Below are 21,060 nucleotides of genomic sequence, written 5' to 3' on the forward strand. Positions count from 1 at the left end.
TTGTTAAAACATTTTGTAACAGCTTTTAATACGGTTGTATGTTCAACCCAGCCATGACTTCCCAGACAAAAACATTTTTGTTCACTCCAGAACTTTTGTTTGTTTAAAGTCATTAGCTCCAGTGACATCAGTGGTAAAACTCTGACTTCAGTGGGGCCAGGACATCACCCTATGTCTCTCAAACCATTCCCAAGAAAAGAGGTAGATGTTGCAGGCATGTCCTGAAGATTAACAGATCTCAATTAATGTGGGAAATGGGAAAAGTCACTTCCAGAGCCGAGGGATCTTTGCCTCCCTGTCAGTAGCCTCTTTCCATGGAAATCTGGAGGGTGTTCCACTTCTGTTGTCTGTTGATAAATCAGAGCACCGTATGACATGCTCTTGTCATGAAAATACTTAATAATGGAGCAGCTACACTTTATACCAGCTCCAGATTCAGGGTGATCTCCTATTGTCACATTTTGTAGAGCCCAAGGTGATGGCATGGATTACTGTGTAGCAAGGGTCACGCTTTTCTTGCCAGACACTGGTGGGGGGAAAAAAGCACTTTTGGCCACACAGCTTCTATGTGAGTATCCAGAAGCGGCCTTAGATTTAACAAGGCTGCTACGTGATTAACCTGTCTCAAGAACATAAGAACGGCCATACTGGGTCAGACCAAAGGTCCATCTAGCCCAGTATCCTGTCTTCCGACAGTGGCCAATGCCAGGTACCCCAGAGAGAATGAGCAGAACAGGCAATCATCAAGTGATCCATCTCCTGTCGCCCATTCCCAGCGTCTGTCAAACAGAGGCTAGGGACACCATACCTGCCCATCCTGGCTAATAGTCGTTGATGGACCTAGACTCCATGAATTTGTCTAGTTCTTTTTTGAACTGTTAGTCGTGACCTTCACAATATCCTCTGGCAAAGAGTTGCACAGGTTGACTGTGCGTTGTGTGAAGAAATATTTCCTTTTGTTTGTTTTAAACCTGTTGCCTATTAATTTAATTTGGTGATTCCTAGTTCTTGTGTTATGAGGAGTAAATAATACTTCCTTATTTACTTTCTGCACTCCAGTCACGATTTTATAGACCTCTATCATATTCCCCCTTAGTCATCTCTTTTCCAAGCTGAAAAGTCCCAGCCTTATTAATCTCTCCTCATACAGATGCTGTTCCATACCCCTAATCATTTTTGTTGCCCTTTTCTGAACCTTTTCCAATTCCAATACATCTTTTTAGAGAGGGGCAACCACATCTGCACGCAAGATTCAAAATGTGGGCATACATACCATGGATTTATATAGAGGCAATATATTTTCTGTCTTATCTATCCCTTTCTTAATTATTTTTAACATATGTCAAGGTGCTGGTGGAGTGGCATGGGGAAGTTTTGGCAGCCCCTGCAGTTCTGTGCTTCTAACAATATGTTTTAATATAAGTGGCACAGGGCGGCAGTGAAGCCCCACATAAAAGTGGGGGTGCTGCAGCATCCCCTGAACCCAGGGCTGCTGATGGGTGGGCAAAAGGGGCAGCTGCCCCAGGGCTCCCAGCTGCCACTACCGAGGTGGGGGCCCCAAAAATGGAGCTGCACAGAGGGGCCCACCAACTCTAAATCCCCCACTGTTTGTTTAGGTGCAAGACTACACTGGTTAGAAAGCAGCCTGACTCTGAGAGAAGTAAAAGCAGCTGTAAAATGTTATATATAAATTATATTAGTTGCTATCAACTTCCCCTTTTTTCCATTTGTTCTAATGACAAATGGGGGAAAAGGGGAAATTAATAGCAATTAACATAAATCACAAGTTAGCAATGGTAGAAACGTAGTAAAAGAAGCAAAAGGACACAAAGAGACCTTCTTGTTCTTATTTCTGCTGCCATAGGAATTTTTAAATACATTAGGAACAAAAGGAATCCTACAATGGTAACTGGTCCATTACTAGAGGAAATAGTGGAATTGTCAATAATAACCAGGGGCGGCTCCAGGCACCAGCACGCCAAGCACATGCTTGGGGGGCGGCAAACCGTGGGGGGCGCTCTGCCAGTTGCCTGGAGGGCAGCAGGCAGGTTGTCTTCGGCGGCATGCCTGCTGAGGGTCTGCTGGTCCCGCGGCTTCGGCGGACCTCCCGCAGGCGTGCTGCCGAATCCGCGGGACCGGGGACCTCCCGCAGGCAAGCCGCCGAAGGCAGCCTGCCTGCTGTGCTTGGGGCGGCAAAATGCCTAGAGCTGCCACTGATAATAACGCAGAAAAGGCAGATGTGTGTTTAATAAATATTTCTGTTCTATGTTTGTGGGGGAAAAGCATGATTGTATTTTCATATCATATGATTGCGATAAAATACTTTCTATTCCAACAGTAACTAAGGAAGATGTTAAACAACAGCTACTAAAGTTAGACATTTTAAAATCAGCAGGTCTGGATAATTTTCATCCAAGAATCTTAAGACCTGCTGGGGAGCTCTCTGGCCCCCTACTATTGATTCTGAATAAGTCTTGGAACACTAGGGAAGTTCCAGAAGACGGGAAGAAAATTACTGTTATGCCAGTATTTAAAAAGCATAAATGGGATGACCAAGTAATTATAGGCCTGTCAGTCTGACATGGATCCGGAGCAAAATAATAGAATGGCTGACATGGGACTTGACTTAATGAGGGATAATATAATTAATGACAATCAACATGGATTTATAGGGTGACAAAATCTGTTTTCTAACTGGAAATTTTTGGATGAGATTACAAGTTTAGTTAAAAGTAGTAGTGCCAATGTAACATACTTAGACTTCTGTAAGGCACTTGATGTGATACTTTAATTTCTTAGGAAACTAGAATGATTCAAAATGAACATGCCACACATTAAATGGATTAAAATATAGCTCACTGATAGGTCTCAAAATGAAATTGTAAATGTGAGGAATCAGCCAGCGGATGTATTTCTGGTTGAATCCCACAGGGATCGATTCTTCTGTTTAACATTTTTGTCAATGACCTGGAAGAACCTATATGGGGAACAAAAATGTGCTAATAGAGTGCTCTTCAATCTAACAGATGAAGTTATAACAAATTCTACAGGTGCCTACATGGAGAAGAGATTTCTGAACACAGACAGCTCTTTAATCTACCAGAAAAAGTCATTACAAAATCTGATGGCTAGAAGTTGAAGCTAGACATTTTTAGACTGAAAACAAGATGCACATTTTAAGTGAAGGTAATTAACCACAGGAACAACTTACTAGAGATGTGGTGGATTCTCTGTCACTATAAATCTTTAAATCAGGATTGAATGTTTTTCTAAAGGACGTGTTTTCATTCAACCACAGCTATTAGACTTGAAGTAGGAGTTAATTCAGGCAAGTCCTATGGCCTGTGTCTTATAGGCAGTCAGATTGGATAATGATAATGGTGCCTTCTGGCTTTAAAATCTGTGCATCTGTGAGAGCCAGAGAATAGAACAGTACAGCATGGACAAGTTCCCCTCCAGTGCCCTGTAAATGTATCCCAGACCTAGAGTTGGTTGGTTGGTTACATCCAAAATTAATTTGGGGAAATTGCCAACATGTTTTTGCTTCAAAGTGTTTTAAATTGAACCTAATTTTCTTTGTTTTAATTTTTTTTTACTTTTTGTGATTTTTTGTTTTTGTTTTGTTTTTAATTTGTAACGAAGACACTGTCAAAAAGATTACTGAAACTTTGCATTTACTAAAAACCTAAATCAACTATTTTTCTTTTACCAAAAAAACTGACATTGGGAGAAAACCAACAAAAAGTCAATTACCATTTTGATAATGTTTCTGATTTGTTTTTGATGTAAAAAACAGAACAAAAAAAACAACCAAAAATATCCAAAAAGGCATGAAAGTGTTGATGTCAAATTTCAACAATGTCAGCACATTTTCACACAAGAAAATCATTTTAGAGACTTTTTTTTAAAACCAAAAAATGTTCAAAATATTTCAGCCAGCTCTACTCAAAGCTGAGGTAGAGGGACTCTCACTCTGGACAAAAGAGGAGTCAAGTCTCCCTGGCTCCTTCAGGTTTGGCATATTGCCAGTCCTGGGTTTACAATGGCTCCAGTGGATCCATGGAGCTGGGCCCATGCTCAGAAGGGGCCTCGGCCTGCTCCACTTGCACTGCTCCCCGAGACCCCTCTAGCTCCCCCCGCCCACCACTTGCTCCTCTTGGCCTGCCCGCCTGCTGCCTCCTCAGCCTCACCCCCCTGCTCTCTGCCCCCTGGCCAGACCCCAGTGCACCTCTGGCTCCAGCAGTCTCTGCTTCCCGCCACCTGTCTCCCCAGAGCTGAGCTGCCTGGGACTGGTGCAGAAGCCTGGCCAGTCTCAGCCCGGGGGTGGAGGGGAGGGGACAGTGCGGGGAGCTTGGCTGGGCCCCTCTAGGGGAAGTGCGTCTTGAGGGAGCCCGGCCGGGGCAGGCCCTGGCCTGGCTGATCGCGGCACTCCCGAGGGACCGGAGCGATTCCTCGCCCCGGGACTAGCTCTGCGCCGCCGTCTCAGCCTAGCAGACAGACACAGTTGCCTCCCAGCAGGGCCAGTGAGTGTGGATTGAGGCAGGGTATGGGGGAGTGGGTTTCTTGCAGGCGGGGAGTGGGTGCTGGGCCGTGAGGGGGCAGGGAAGATGTGTAGTGGGGGTTCTGAGGGGGGTGTGGGCAGTTGGGGTGGGGCTGTGGGCGGGGAGGTGCTGGGCCGGGCTGGTGGTGTTCAGGGCACTATGCATTTGTGTGTTGGGGCTTGGGGGTGCTGGGCATAGTGGGTCTGTGGGGGCTCTGGCCATAAGGAGTGCAGAGGATGTTGTGGGGGGAGGGGCTGTGTGGCGTGGCATGTGCCCGCCCCCCAAGGGGAAGGGACATGCTGGCAGCACAGGCCCAGGTGGGCCCCTGTGTGTCTGCAACTGCCAGTTTGTAAATAGTGCCCTGGCACTGGGCTGGACAGAACAGGGAGGCCCCTGCCATGCCAGGCCCCATTGCCCCTGGCTGGCCCCTTGCTCTGGGGATTGACCTGCCCGCGCCATGCTCCATTGTTCTCATGGGGGACCACAAATAAGTTTGGCGCCAGGCCCACAAAAGGTTAATCTGGCTCTGCATATTGACTGCTAATAAAGAGAGTATTTAATGTCATTTATCTGATTATGTGGATGCCTGTCGACTAGGAGCTCCCGGATTCTCACAGGCTACCACAGAGCTGTCCTGAGGTAGCAGCTGTCAGTTCCTACTAACCTGGACTGGATTTGAACTAGTACAAGTCTCTGGAGCCTATCAGTCCCCAGGTCCTGAACTATTTCTTGCTCTTTATCACCCAGCATGCCAGGTTTGCAGGATGCAGGATCTTTCCCCCTCAAAATTGGAATAATCCCTGAAATCCAAAGACATGTGGCACCCCTAGCCAGGTCCCTGCCCCCAGTGCCAGCACTGCCCCTATGCTTCATCACCCTGCAAGTCAGCCACATAAACTGTTTCTATTTGGGTTGCTGTCCCTAATACCCTACTGCCCTAGTAGGCAACGACCCAACCAACCAACTCTGCCTTATGTGGTTGAGGCTGCTTGTCCTCTGTGCTTGGCACGCAGCAGGGAAGATGTCGGGGAGGGAGGAAGGGAAAGGCAGCCTGAGCAGCTGTTTATCTCTCATCTGATTCCTGTCAGCAGCAGGACGAGGTGAAGAGCAATGACCTGGATGTCACTAACACCACCACCACCTCTTGCATCACTAACCACAATTAAAGTATTTTCCCAGCAGTAGCAGCAAAAGCAGCAGCCACTGCCTCGTGTATCTCCCAGTGTGGCATCAGCAGGAGCTTGCACCATGGGGCTCTCCTGCACGCGCCTCCTTCTCTTGATGCTGCTTGGTTTGTGGTGGCCAGGTTTGGCGTGGCATCGAGTGGGAGCAGCTCAGGTCCGGGAGCACTACATAGCCGCAGAGACTACCAGCTGGAGCTACAGACCCCAGTCCAAAGAACAGTCCAGGTAAGAGTAGGAAGATGTGGAGGCAACCAGCCCCCTCCTGAGCTGAAAGGGACTTGAGTCTCCTGAGGAGTTCGTGCACGCTGGGCTTAGGGCCTGATCCAGCCTATGGAAGTTGATAAGAGTCTTTGCATTGACTCCAGTTGGATGAAGCCCTTCATTCAGTTCAATGCTGTCAGCTGTTTTATTCACACAATGTGATTTTTTTAATGTTATTTTGACAAAGGCAAACTTGGGCTCACACCCGCATCCTCTGTGCCCCCAAAACTCTCACTGGGGTCAATCCTACATTGAGGATTTTTGCATGAGTCTCTTTAAATTTGGTGTTTTCTCACAGCTTCAGCGCCTGCGGCTAGGTGAACACATCAGAATCTCAGCTTTCATTTCAACAATTAAAAAAAAGTTTCTGGCCCCCACAGTTGTGCAGAAAAGCTCAAAGGCCACAAGGCAAATAAAAAAAACACTCAACATTATTATCTGTTTAAAATCTCATCATTTGGGGGGAAATTTGGAGTTCTATTTATTTGCTTTTTGGTCACACTCTCTTCTCATTTTCAAGTTTTCTCTGCAACCACTAGAAATCTACTGTTTTCTGTTTTTGTTTTGTTTTTTTTAAAAGCTGAGATTCTCATGCAAACTTTTGATTCAACTGACTGGGGCCTTAAGAAAAAAATATCAAATATTGCAGAACTAACCAAAAAAAAAAATCATCAGAGTTGGCAATACTACATCTATTTTTAAATAAAAAAAGGTCCTTACACAAAAAACCCATAGATTTTTAAAAATGTAAATGAATAATCTAGTTTACTTTCTTTATGGTTGCATACTAAGTACATTTCTTCAGCTGGGGTAATGAATACACAATAATCAGTTTCACCATGTTCATGCTTTCCGCTCAGTTTCACTTTCAGGTTTCCATGGCAGCATTGACAAATTTTTTGTGATTAGTATATTATTGATTTTTTTTTGTGGTTTAAAAAAATAACCAATAAAAGGTACCAAAAGGTAAATGATTTACAGCTCATATATGCTGCAGAATACTGCAGGCTTCATGGGATCTCCAACAGAATTATGCAATTTTACAACTCTTCAGAGCTGCAAGAACAGACAATACAAAACCAGACAGTACTATATAGGCATAACACATTAGGGTGGAGGTTTCAGTTATAATATAGGAGACCTACGTGACTAGGGAGAGGAGGGAAGGACCCAGGAGGGAAACGGTGGAGGAGTTAGGTGGAATGGAAGTCTGACGTTCTTTGAGCAGCTTGAATGTTTTTTATTCAAATATATCTAGAGGACCCAAAACTTCTTTGAATGCATTTAATTGATCTCTAAAGTGATAACCTATTCTTTTATTGGCTGTTCACTCAGAAACAAGTTGGTCCAATAAAAGATGTTATCTCACCCACCTTGTCTCTCATATCCTGGGACAAACATGGCTACAACAACACTAAAAACAACTCAGGTCTGAATACGCAACTGCTCTATTTTGGGCATAAGCTTACGCTTCCATTTTGTTTAAAAAAATATTTTTTTAAAAACAAAATCTCATGTTTTTGAACATTTGAGGCTGGCAGTACTGTATATGATATAACCAGGTGTAATTTTTCAGAGCCCCCTGCCCTCCAAACATACACCAATTGGGCTTGCATTCACATGTCCATGACGTTTCCAAGCTGCTGTTTGGTTTTTTGGGGTTTTTTTGCGAGGTATATGTCTCCCACTCATCTCTGTGTATAGAAACCAAACTGGCTAGAGGTTTCGCTCTGTTTACACACCCTGGCTGGTCAAAGATTATTTCTGGCTGTACGTTATTACTAATCCTGGCAGAAACGTTTCAGATTTTTGAAATTTCAATTAAACATTTTAATGAAAAAAATGTCAGGTTTTTCTAATGATCCTTTTGTAATAACTTCCTTTTTCCTAAGCCCCAGGGTCGATCAGGCATGTTCCATCTAACATCATTACACGAGGTCACATATCATCTTCGTGAGGACAAACTGTTGCAGGGAAAAACTCCGCAGTGAGCTCCATAGATCAGAGCCTTCTCTTGCTGCAGTCAATGACAAAATTCCTGTTAACTCAGGGGGCCCAATTCTACTCCCCATGGAGTAGAAACCTGTGGCGTTTCTGCCTGATTCTTTCCTTGCAGGAGAGTGACTTAGGGTAATCCACAGCCTTGCAAGGCAACAGATCTGCTCTGAACTCAAAGGCTGGATCCTGAGCCATCACTATGGGCTGACCTCCCCTTCATCCAGCTGCCCTGCCTCCCTGTCTGTGCAATGTCATCAGCTTCCCCCTACCAAGCCTGAAAGGAAGATAGGAGACTTTGAGGGGGAGTTCTTGCTGAACCCCCCCTGCAATAGCTACCAAGAAATCTACCAATCAGCTAGGGATGCATGACACAAAATGTAGCTGCTCTGCCCTTCCAACCTTCGTTTCAGCTCAACACCTATCGTCCAGCCGCCATGTGCTCTCTTCCTTTTGCCTGCTTGGGTTTCTTCTACAGCACATAGCATGGGATCCATTTGTGCAAATACTTTTTTGTATCAAAAGGTAAAGACAGTTGCCACATTGCGCAAGAAGCAGTTTCCTGAATGGTTTTGATCTCTGGGCTGCCTTATAAGAGGCCAGTTTGCTCTTTCAAAGGGGAACAAATCACATTTTCTATTTTACCTAAAAGTCACGGCACTTACAGATAATTGCCACGCTGAATGATTATGCTGAGATCATTGCAGGTGATCTTGAAACTGAAGCAAAGCAATGGGGGATCCAGGTTCTGCTCCCAGCTCTGCAATACACATCCTGTGTGACTTTGGGCAGGTCACTTCAGCTCTCTGGGTTCCTGTTTCCCCAACTGTGAAGTGAGTCAATTAATACCAACCTCGCAGTAGAGCCAAAAGGAGCTACAGCATAGCAAAAGGTGGTTACTTTATTAAACTGTATCACAATAGTGTCTAGAAGCCCCAGCTGCTATCGGCGGCTCCATTGTGCTAAGTGCTGAATAAACATGCAGAGAGTCCCTGTCCAAAGAGCTTACACTCTAAATGGACACAGGGTGGGAGGGGAAACAGATGAAATGATTTACCCAAGTGAGAGCCAGGAATAGAAGCCAGGTCTCCAGAGGCCCAGTCTAGTGCCCACTCGGCTGGACCACACTGCATAGCAAAGAAGCTTTACATTTAATTTATTTTTTATACTTCCTATTGCAGATTAGAAAATTCTGAGCCTGTGTTTAAGAAAATTGCCTATAGAGAGTATGAAGCAGATTTTCAGAAAGCAAAACCAAGAGATACTTTCTCAGGTAAGCAGAAAATAACTTTCAAAGCCAGTGTCTTCTATGTGCAGGAAAATGTGCCTGTATTTGTATTTGTATACCCATCGCCAGCATATACTGCAAGCCAAGCAAATAGAGAGAGAATTTAGGTGGCTCTTCTCTATAGCGCAGGAGCCGAAAGCCCAATCCCTTAAAAATATTGGCCTCCATTATCAGTATTGATTAAATTAGAGAGGGTTCAAAGAAGAGCCACAAAAAGGACTACAGGGTTAGAAAACATGTGATTGAGTTCTCAGAGTCTGTCTATTTAGTATCAAAGGGGTAGCCGTGTTAGTCTGTATCTGTAAAAGCAGCAAAGAATCCTGTGGCATCTTATAGACTAACAGACGTATTGGAGCATGAGCTTTCGTGGGTGAATACCCACTTTGTCACATGCATCCGACGTAGTGGGTATTCACCCACGAAAGCTCATGCTCCAATACGTCTGTTAGTCTATAAGGTGCCACAGGACTCTTTGCTGCTTTTGTCTATTTAGTGTAACAAAGAGAAGGTTAAGGGGTCACTTAATTACAGTTTATAAGTATCTACATGGGGTGCAAATATTTAATCATGGGCTCTTCAGTCTAGCAGAGAAAGGTATAACAGGATCCAATGGTTGGAAGTTGCAGCTAGACAAATTCAGACTGGAAATAAGCTGTACGTTTTTGACTGTGAGAGTAATTAGCCATTGGAACAATTTACCAAGGGTTGTGCTAAGTTATCCATCACTGGCCATTTTAAAATCAAGATTGGGTGCTTTTCCGAAAGATCTGCTCTAGGAATTATTTTGGAGAAGTTCTATGGCCTGTGAGGTGAGACTAGATCAGCAGTTCTCAAACTGTGGGTTGAGATCCCAAAGTGGGTCATGACCCTGTATCAATGCAGTCGCCATGGTCTGGCATTTAGCCTTGCTGGGGCCCAGCCCTGAGTGTGTGGGGAGGCCCTCAGGTAACAGTCCACTGCCTGGGGCTGAAGCCTTTGGGATTCAGATTTGCCATCCCCCCAAGGGGGTCTCAGGCTTCAGTCCCCCCTCCTGGGGTCATGTAGCAATTTTTGTTGTCAGAAGGGGGTTGCAGTGCAATGAAGTTTGAGAGCCCCTGGACTAGCTGATGACAATGGTTCCTCCTGGCCTTGGAATTCATGGATCAGAAGTGACTAGTAATTGGAGTTATTCCATTTTTGGGTCACTGATTTGAGATGCCTTAAGAGGGGCTGATTTTCTGAGTAGGGTGGACTCAGCACTTTTTGAAAATCAGGCCCCTTTACAGTATTTCAAACTGGGCACCCAAAATCACTAGCCACCTTTGAAAAGGTAAGTCATTGACTGGTTGCAGCTTCATAACCAGGAGATTTCCACTGCCTTCCTTATTGTGTGTTTCCAAGGTCATCTGTGTGATGGGTCTGTATGTGGTGCCATTGCTGGCCAGAATACAGGCGCACACTATTGCAGCATTTGCAGAATATATGGGCACCCATTTTTGGAGGCTAGTTTTGTATATTTCCAGAGCTTGAAAAATGTGGGTGTTGCTCCCTTCACTTCCACTGCTATCGATCTCCCACACGTGTAGTGCTGTGCAAAACAGTCACACTGATCACACTCAATCCTCCAACCCCAGGCTCTGTCTGACACCATTTGCCATCCTCTGCCTGGGCTCATGATGGATCAGTGCACAGCTGCAGAGGCTTCCCCCTTAGAACTTCCCATTATGGATTCCATCACTCCTCCTGGAAGAGATCTTAGGTCACCAGGGGGACAGGTTCTGGGGCGTATTAGTGGGTGGGGTGGGTTTCTGTAGGGGGGTAGAAGTGGAGTAGTGGCTTGGTGGGGTCGTTCCCTTTGACTTGGATTTTCAAGCAAGCCTGCATGGGGGACTGCACCCCTGAATCTCCACTATTGATTTTGGATAAGTCTTGGAACACTGGGGAAGTTCCAGAAGACTGGAAGAAAATTTATGCCAGTATTTAAAGAGAATAAATGGGCTGACCAGATTGCTGGCGTCCAGTTGCCGTGATCCAACCTGCAGGGTCGAGTTTGTGATTAGATCCCTCCCGGGCTGACAGTGTAGTCTCTGGGAACTCATCTTCCCTTCTCCTTTGGAGCCACTGACTCATTTCCTCTCCTTCAATAACACAGCAGGAAAGGAAGTGAGTAATTGGCTGGTTGCTCGTTAGACAGGGCCAATCGTTACAAAGTGGGGAGCAACGCACTCTCTCGGTAAAGCAATTTGTAACACGGCAGGAAGAATGTCACAGATCTGGTTGGGCACCCCCTGCTAGCCACCCACTAGACTGCTGTGAGGGGAATCCAAGCCTCTGGATCCCTGGCTATGTTAAGGCTCTGGGACCTGAAGACAGTCTAGCCCCTGCCCTGATCTTGGAGTCCCCAGACACGAACTCAGGGTGCAGACTTTCTATCTGGCACCTCCTTATGAGAGCTGGAACCCACTCTTGAGCTGCCGAGTCCCTGGGCACAATGGTGACTCTTCAGACTCCACTGTACTCAAATACCCCCTCTCCCTACACTCTACTCCTCCAAGGTGAAAAGCTTCCGGTTTATAGTTTAACAGGAGGCATGTGATAATTGTGAAGCAGATAACACACTCTCACGCTTTGCACAGAGCCTAGCACAATTGCTCTTTTACTTAATCACATAAAGCACAAGACAATACAGATCATATAGAACACAAGACCCATCCTAATCACAATGCGCCTCACTAGCTCACTCTTTCCTTGGGAGTCCTTGGAGGGACACCTGTGTCCAGGAAGGTAGACAGGCAGGGTTTCCCCTGCCTCATGCAGGCTGTTATATGCTGGGTGGCTCATCCCACATGGAGTTTCCTTCCCCCAGCCCCTGTGACCTTGCTGTCTCCTGCACAGTGCTTCCCCTTCTTGTGCGTCTCTCTGCATTGATATGCCCCCTTCCAATACTTGGCTTCCTTTGTTCTATCTTTTGCTAAGTTTTCCTTGTTCCATAAAAGCCCTCCCCTCAGACAGGATGGGTAAAACTGCCTTTTCCCTAGGATGCAGTCAGTGGGTGGAGTCAGGTGCCGCTCAGCATGAGTGAGGGTATCAGAAACTGGCCCTATCTTTATTAATTATAGAAACGTCTGATCAGTTACACCTGGGCAAAGTGGGGTGTAAAGTGTTAATCTGAATTCTCCATTTACACACATCAGTAAGAGCATTTCACACCCATTTTGCACAGGGGAAAATGACTAAACAAAGGCAAAGCAGTGGAGAATCAAGCCCTACATATTTACCGGTAAATGTCTTCTAGTTAAATAAAAAGAAACCTCCTTTGCAAGGGCTTGATCCATTTTTGCATTAATGTTAATGGAAAAAATCCTTTTGACTTCAGTGGAAGATGCCTCATGCCATCACTACAATACCTTTCTTACCAACCCCATTTCCACAGCATGAGTTCTGTGACTGATTGTGGGTATGTCTACACTGCACTGGGAAGTGTGATACCAGTACAGGTAGGCATACCCATGTTAGCTTAATCTAGGTAACATGGCTAAAAGTAGCAAAGAAGATGCAGGAGCATGGGCTTCAGTGTGGGCTCCTCCTAGGTATGTACTTACATTGTTAGTCTGCACTGGTGCATCTTTTCTGCTCTTCTTATCTGTGCTATCTAGATTAAAGCTAGCATGGGAATGCCTTGCCGAGCTGCAACTGCATGTCCCACTGCAGTGGAGACATACCTTGTGTTGTGAAGGCTGTTGCTCTGGATGTCACATTAAACACTCCCTGACTTCTGTCTGCTTTCCTAAAACTATGCTTGTACTCGAGACTAATTTGTAAGGGGAGAAATCCCTTCCCCAACCTTTAAGCTGTCTGTTCACAAAACTTTCCATAGCCGGGAAACAGCCTTCTCGCTTCATGTGCAGAATTTTCCTATGATTTTCAGTGTCCTTTGCTGAATAGATCATTCACAACCTTATTTACATTGGGCCCCATCTGTTAGATCCTTGTGTGCCTTTCCACCATCCAAGTATTTCACAGCTAAATCACTGAATAGGATTAATCCTCATTGCACTGGCATTAAATCCTATGCCTTTATTTTGTGCAACTTGTCCTTTAACAGGAGTTCACTCTCCCACTCAGGAGAAGGTGACTCTCTCCCTTTCACTAAGATGCACCATTTGATACTCATTTATTCTTTTTATTTTTAATGCTGAATTTCTGCAGGACTTCTGGGACCAACTCTGCGTGCTGAAGTGGGAGACACTTTAGTAGTTCACTTTAAGAACATGGCCAACAAACCGCTGAGCATTCACCCACAAGGCATAGCTTACAACAAACTGTCAGAAGGTATGTGCTGTAAAATGCTCAGAAAATCCCCCAAAGACTGATGTTCTGTGACCTTTGAATCCAGTCTGTGGCTGTTTTGTGCACTAAATGAACTGCACAACATTGTCATGCCTCCTCACACGCTGTTTACTCCAAATAGCTACAATGTTTTCAGAAAGCACCTTATCCTAAAGATTGGGAACTATCCTCCCATACAGTAAATGGTTAATGTGTGTGTTAAAGATAATGTATTTATAGTCTTTCGGTTCCAAAGCTTTAGAGTTCAAGGCATTTGCCACCATTGGTAATGGGTTATTTGTTATTTAATATGTGTCCAATTTGCACTTTGTGTCTCATTTTCACCAGTGCACAGTGAATGTAAACGGTAGCATTTTACCCTCCCTGTGCACTGGTGTCAATGACGGCACCATTGTAAAGCTGGTATAGGTGAGAGAAGAATCAAGCTCTCTGTGTATGGACGGCAAGAGTAGTAAAAACCCTGTGCACACATTCATCAATCCCTCCCTCAATGCCACCTCTACCTCCCTCTCTCGACTTCTACCTACGCAGGTTCCCTGTATGCTGACAGAACATCTTCTTTTGAAAAACTGGATGATGCTGTGCCTCCAGGCCTGGTGTATAAATACACATGGGAGATCACAGCAGAAATTGGGCCTAAAGAAGCCGACCCTCCCTGTCTCACCTATATCTATTACTCACATGAGAACATGGTGATGGACTTTAACTCCGGTCTGATTGGAGCATTGCTTATATGTAAAAAAGGTACTAAAGTGCTTTGGGTAGACAAAAGCTATAAAATGTCAGCTGGTCTACTGTTTCAGTGGCCTAGCGCATTCTGATAGTGTCGTTTTCTGTTATGGTAACGATAAAAACTAAAAAACATCAAAATCAAGCTTGAAGATTGTATCATAATGTGAGAAGGCATTTCATTTTCCTCTTTCCTTCTCGTGTTTCTGTGCAGGCAGTTTAGAGGAAATTGATTTTTGTTTCCTCTGTCTTTATTTTAGGCCTTTGGGTTACAATGTTCTGGACTAGCTGTAATGCACACTAGTTTCTTGAATAATTCTAATTGTAGGTAGGGCTGGTAACACCGCCTTATAGTAAAGTTGCCTGACATTTCCCATTTTGAGACCCCCAGCTTCAATTGCTTATAACATTGTCAAACTTTAACTGTTCAGGCTGGAATTTACCATTCCAGGTGTCTGCCTCGGATTGAATTATTTTGGAAAGTTGTAGCCAAAACTGTTTCCAAGAACGAGGCTAGGAAAAAACACTTTGTTTTGCCCATATTAAAAATGCTCCCTGTGCTGAACCTCTTTTGTGGATGCTAGAGGCCTTCAGTCTCCAAAACTGCCAATCCAGCACCTTTCCCCAAAACTAAATTCACCTCAAACACATTTTGAAAAAATGTCCTATGTGGCCAGGTGCAGCTGGCACGTGCGGCAAGCTCATGGAATAGATCTGGATGCCTTTTAGTTGATGTGAGCTGTTTTTCTTTTTGCCCTCATCTGATACCTCCTGTTTCCTCCCACAGGAAGCCTGAAGGAAGATGGGACACAGAAGCTGTTTGACAGAGAATATGTGTTGATGTTTGCTGTGTTCGATGAAAGCAAAAGCTGGCAAAAATCAACCTCTCTCCTGTACACGATTAATGGTTACGCTAATGGGACGTTGCCAGGTACTGTATGTACTCGTGGCATCCAGCCAGAGTCCACAAACTATGTCTTACTCCTCACTGCAGTGTACACTAGTGAGCTGTAGAAAGCGAACAGAAGAAGTAGAGTGGCACAGCCTCGTGTATAACCATACAATGAGCATCTGGTTCCACCAGGGAGCATGTGTGCACTCCCAACCACCACCGCTTTCCCCTGCAGTCTGACCTGGGTGCCGAGAGCACATGGCTTCCAAGGCCGTGGCTGTTCATGCAGAGAGAGAATTAAATCTCTTCTGGCCACCCGCTGGATAAGGAGTGAGATTTTTCAAATGCACCTAAGTGAGTTAGGCACTCAACTGACTTTCAATGGGATTTAGACTCCTAATCCACTTAAGTACTTTTGAAAATTCCACCCATGGCCTATACAGTATCCATCCTAGACATGGCCATCAAGATATCAGAGAGACTTGATTGAAAGTGCCGAGTGGGTATTCACTTTTTACCTGCCAGTGGGAATTAATTAACCATCCTGTGATTCTGGGATGATTCACCTGTGTTCTTAACCCTGCTGTTCTGTTTCAGACCTCGGAGCTTGCACATATGATAACATTAGCTGGCATTTGATAGGAATGAGCTCCAAACCAGAGATATTCTCCATCCATTTCAATGGGCAAGTCCTGGAACAAAACCGTCGCAAGGTCTCGACCGTCAGCCTTGTGGGAGGTGCATCGACCACAGCAAACATGACTGTGAGCCAGAAAGGAAGGTGGCTGATATCTTCTCTTGTCCAGAATCATCTGCAAGGCAAGGGAACATCTGTTCAGGAGGCAGTTGTGCAGTTGCAGAGAGTGTCATACTTGTCTCTTCCTCCCTATCTCCTAAAGTGCTGCTAACTTTGTCAAATGTGGTGGCTAACGCATTTGGGATCATCCTAGGAAATCAGTGGAAACAGGGCATTTTATTTGAATTAGGATTGCAAGATGAGGCTCATTAGGATTACTGCTGTAAAGGGGCTACAGGGCAACAATGAATCTAACTCTTAGTTTTTAATTCTTTGGGAGGTGCTCAGATGAGCCTCATTATAAAAAACCTGGAGATTGACCAGCTCTTTCAGGAGAAACAGAGAACTTTTGCAGTTCAGTGGGCAAAAAATCTTTTCTCCTCGTCTTTAACAGTGGATGTTAGTTTCCCCCTCGAGTGAACAGATCTCTCTTGTAATGGATCAGTGGATTCCCTCTTGTGAAAGGTTGGAGGGCTCATTTAACAGAAAAGGGGAAGTTCTTGCTGTCAGTTAGGCTGGTATTTTCAAAGGAGGCTATGCGAGTTAGTTGCTGAGCTCTCATTGACTCCCACAAGCTCCTTTGAAAATACCACCCTTAGTGCCTGCACTCTTCTTTTTTTCTTTTTTTTAAACCTGAATAGACTCAGATCAATGAGTGAATGTTTTCATGCATCCTGAGCTGATGGGTTGTAGGAATGCACTGTTCATAGGACTAACAGTAACCATTGTACTGTGTCTCTCTTCAACCAGCTGGAATGCACGGTTACCTCAACATAAAAGAACATGTGGGGAAAGACGTGCTCAAGAAGAAATTATCCTTTAAGGAATTGCGTATGATTAAGGACTGGGAATATTTCATTGCTGCAGAAGAAATCACCTGGGATTATGCTCCAGAAATTCCAGAGACCATTGATAGGTAAAATGGTGAACTGTACCCTGTTGATGAAATCTTAACTTGAGGCAGCTTAGGAAATGCGTTCTATAATGTAAAGTCCTAGCCCTTAAGAACTTCTTCTGCATATTTTTCACAGGAACTCAATCTTGGAGAACAGGAGGAATGTTAAAGGGAGGGTTGCATGGTATTTATAGAATACACTATATAGAAGTCCTAGTGCATGGCTTCTGAAGGCCTCTACCGGGCTGAATAAGTGAAGATGTCAGGCTCTGGGTTCTAGGTGGTCAAGCCTGGTGTTTGGAGCAGTATTTGAAGCTGGACATGGAGTCGGCACAGGGCAGTGCTCAAACTAAGGTCCGGGGACAGGCGGAGGGTTAGAACCATGGTCAGAGTCCATTGATGAGCCCAGTCAGGATCCCAGTCAGATACCAGAAGCAGGCCAAAGGTTGAAGCCAGGTTGGAGTCAGTCCAAGGGGGTCAGGAGGTGGGTACAGGGTTAGAGCGGGTCAGGAACATGTCTGGAGCAGAGTCAGAGTAGGGCACAGAGAAGACTGGAGCAGGCTGGAACAAATCCCGGGCAAGGCTGGGGCCGGAACAGGGACAGGATCAAGGGCAGGCTGGAAGCCTAGGGACTCTGACACTGTGAGACAGCAGGAGGTTTCCTAGGCGAGTGGTGCTGTTGCGCAGACTAAGATCCATGTCTATGCGACAAAATTATGTCGATCTAAGTTACATCAGCAAACAGCCGCTGCAGTAATTACATTGTTTTTACGTGTCCACACTACGCTCGTTTTGTCGGCGGTGCGCGTTCTCACAAGCAGCGCTTGTATCGATGGAAAACGAGTCACGTGGGGTGACTAGGAACACGATTTCAACATCGCATAATGCAGTGTTCTCCATCCCATAATTTCATCTGCATGCCATAATGTTCTATGCCTCTTTTCAAAATCCCCACAAACCTGTGCATCCCTCCTCGCTGTCCATTATCTGTGTCAGAAGCATGGATCCTGTACAGCTCTGCACTGTTGTGATGAGTGTTGTGAGAATGGCATGCCTGATCCTGCAGTATTTGCAGAGCCACCAGAGAAGCTGCAGGGAACATGACAATTTCTTGGAGGCTAGATTGCTCTGGGACATAGAAAGAAACAATTCAAGTTGTTGATGGCATTGATGATGGAGCTGGAGGTGGGCCAGAGAAAGAAGCACTGATGGGTGGGATCACATCAGGTTTGGGAAAATGAGCAGTGACTGCATAACTTTCAGATGTTCTTGGATCTATGTGCCGAACTCACTCCAGCCCTCCTGTGCAGCAACACCAAAATGAGATCTGCACTGACAGTGGAGAAGTGAGTGGTAATTGCACTGTGGACACTTGCAATGTCCAACTGCTACCGATCAGTCGGGACTCAGTTTGGAGTTGGAAAATCCACCAAGTTGCCAAAAATAGACATTTATTCCATACCCATGCAAATAGAAAACAAAATTATAATTGAATAAAACTTAAATAAAGGGAAAAGAATTTTTGAAGGGGAAAGAACAGTCATTTCCATTTCAGAAACACATACACCAACCGGGTCTCTCACAGGTCAGTGTATGTGCAGCTGTGATTGTCTAGGGTGATGTGGTAGGATAGTGCAGTGGCCCCAGAGTTCCCAGAATACAGTTCTCTATGGGCTGCAGAAGGAGGTGAGCACAAGATGGTTCAACCTGAAGGTCAACGAGAGTCTGCAACTTGTCTGTTTGCTGCTTGAGAAGCACTAGCATCTCCTGCTGCACGTGTGTCCTTTTCCTGCACCTTTCTCCTCTCTGCTCTATTCCCGGCCTGCTGTCCACGAGGGTGAACATCCACGTCCCGTGCTTGGTATCCAGAGCAGCAGAGGCTTGCAGGATCTCTTGGAACATTCCATCCCTCATCTTCCTTTTCCTTCTTCTTATATGGCTGAGCTGCTCCGCTGCTGTGGATGGAGAGACCCCCCCTCCCCCAAGGCCACATTTCCAACTGCAAAGGGTACAATGCACAGAGGTACTATTGTGAGTGTGTTCACGAAGTAAATGGAAACTGGGTATACTGAACTCATTCCCCTTCGTCCACACAAGTTGCAAGCACTAGATTCTCATTTTTCCTTGTGATTGATATAGCCTAGCTGCAGTCCAGTGATGGTGAGTACAATCATGAAGGGAAAGGGATTGGGGTGGAATGAAGGGGGATAGCTCACAGGCACGAGTGTATGCATATAGGGCAATTGAACGGAACATACTGGCACTGTTTTCCACAGGCGGTGGTGATTTTAGCTGATCTCTCACTCCTGAGGGTAATGGAGGCTGGAAGGGAACAGAGCCTCTGCAGAAGCCTGCAGGCGTCTGGCTGCAAACCAGGGCCGTATGCTGCCAGCCTGTGTGCTGCAGTGGTTCCGGCTGAAGTAATTGCTGACTGGCATAGGAAAGTGTCCTACCGCAGCGGAAGAAATAAGGAAGCCCTCCCCAGAAACCTTTGGCAGAGGATTGCACACTACATCCAGAGAAGTTTCCTCACAATCTCTATGGAGGATGCACAAGTCATCCTGGTGCGCACAAACTGCTCTGCAGGGACCCTATGCCTAACTCTAGAGGGGGATGAAAAGCAGATAGCAACTCTGCCTCTATTGGTTGTTTCATTACCTCACCTAGCATTATTTAAAAAAATAAATCAACAGACGTGTCCTGCAACTTTGGGCATTCCATCCCTGCAATTTCAAAGCAAACTGCATACTTACAAGACATTCCTTCCCCGGCATCAGGCTTGCCTGTGTTGGACAGTAGGGACTAGCTGGACTGTGCAGGACTCAAAAACATGTCCTGGCTTGCTGCACCGCTGGATACCTGTTCCCGTACTCCTCCTCCTCCTCGCTGTTCAAAATTACAATATTGATGCAGACAGTAAAGGCAAATTGCCCCGATTTGTAAACTGCCTGTTCAGCTATTGCTGATTCCATGTACTGTGGAACTGTGATCAGTGTTGACTCTTAACTGAAAAATGTGGCCTTGGGAGGGTCTCTCCATCCACACCAGCGGAGCAGCTCAGCCATATAAGGAGGAGAAGGAAGCTGTGACTCAGTCTCCTTTAAAGAATCCACAGGGCTCTTGAGGGTGGTGGTGGGTTCTCCACTGAGGGTAGCACGCAGCTCTTTGTAAAAGCCTCAGGTCTGCAGCTCCACACCAGAGCAATTGTTGGCCTCCCTTGCCTTCTGGTAGGCCTGCTGCAGCTCCTTGGCATTCGCACAGCACTGCTGTGGGTCCCTTGTGTAGCCCTTTTTCTCTCAGTTTGAAGGACATGTTCTGTACTATTCAGATCTAATATTATTTGAAGCCCCCTTTGATGATTCCATCCTAAAACAGAAACTCCCTTTTGGGCTACATGGATTTTTTTTCCCTTTGGGATAACAGCTTTTGTACTCTACGGTAGCTGTAAAATAGTCACTGATTGGGATGGGAGACCCACCATAGCCTCTGGGGTATGTCTGAAGCATGCAACTCAGGTTTGGAGTTGGCAAATAGCAGAGTGTAGAGTTGGTTGGGAATAAAGAATGTAGATTTAGGAGCTTTGCAGGTTTCAGACTGTATTAACCTATAGGCTGGAAGACATCTGGTGTTGCAGAAAGCGACTTAACATGGTGGATGGTGCTTTCCAATTGTCAGGCAGCTTCTGTGGTTTTACCCAAGGTAAGGCCTTTTACCATGAGGCTTTGTTCACAAATCTTGGGGGACCTTGTTGTCTTCATAACAATTTGATCTCTGATCATTTCATCTGTTAAATTGACAAATTCACGCAGCCTATTCCTGGGCAGGCCCCAGGTCAGATAACCCCAAGGCACAGGTATTTCACTCTCAGTGCCAGAGCCTCAAGTTAGGCCTGGTGTACATTACAGAGGTAGCTCAATGCAAGGAATCTTATGTTGACCTAACTATGGAAGTGTCTACCCTTAAATTTCAATCCCGCCGATGTAACTGCTATGCCAACTAAACTCCACCTCCATGAGCGGTGTAAAGTCAAGGTTCATGTAGTTAGGTTGATAAAGTGTCAATGCAGGCACTGCATTACTTAAATCAATTTAATGGCCTCCAGCAGGTGTCCCACAATGCCCTTCTTGACTTCTCACCGTTTTGAACTCCA

General features: G+C 45.5%; 1 protein-coding gene across 1 annotated transcript in view; it reads left to right on the plus strand.

The window, feature by feature from the left end:
* Window positions 1-5,749: 5,749 nt before the first annotated feature.
* LOC123361647 (coagulation factor V-like) overlaps window positions 5,750-21,060 on the plus strand; it is a 71,687-nt gene continuing 56,376 nt past the window's right edge. The window contains exons 1-7 of the mRNA XM_045001689.1: window positions 5,750-5,950; window positions 9,163-9,254; window positions 13,458-13,580; window positions 14,130-14,342; window positions 15,115-15,258; window positions 15,817-16,038; window positions 16,766-16,931. Coding sequence (XP_044857624.1) covers window positions 5,790-5,950; window positions 9,163-9,254; window positions 13,458-13,580; window positions 14,130-14,342; window positions 15,115-15,258; window positions 15,817-16,038; window positions 16,766-16,931 — 1,121 coding nt within the window. The 5' untranslated portion in view covers window positions 5,750-5,789. The remainder of the gene's footprint in view (window positions 5,951-9,162; window positions 9,255-13,457; window positions 13,581-14,129; window positions 14,343-15,114; window positions 15,259-15,816; window positions 16,039-16,765; window positions 16,932-21,060) is intronic.

Source organism: Mauremys mutica, chromosome 1, assembly GCF_020497125.1.
Source record: "Mauremys mutica isolate MM-2020 ecotype Southern chromosome 1, ASM2049712v1, whole genome shotgun sequence".
Classification (NCBI taxonomy): Eukaryota; Metazoa; Chordata; order Testudines; family Geoemydidae; genus Mauremys; species Mauremys mutica.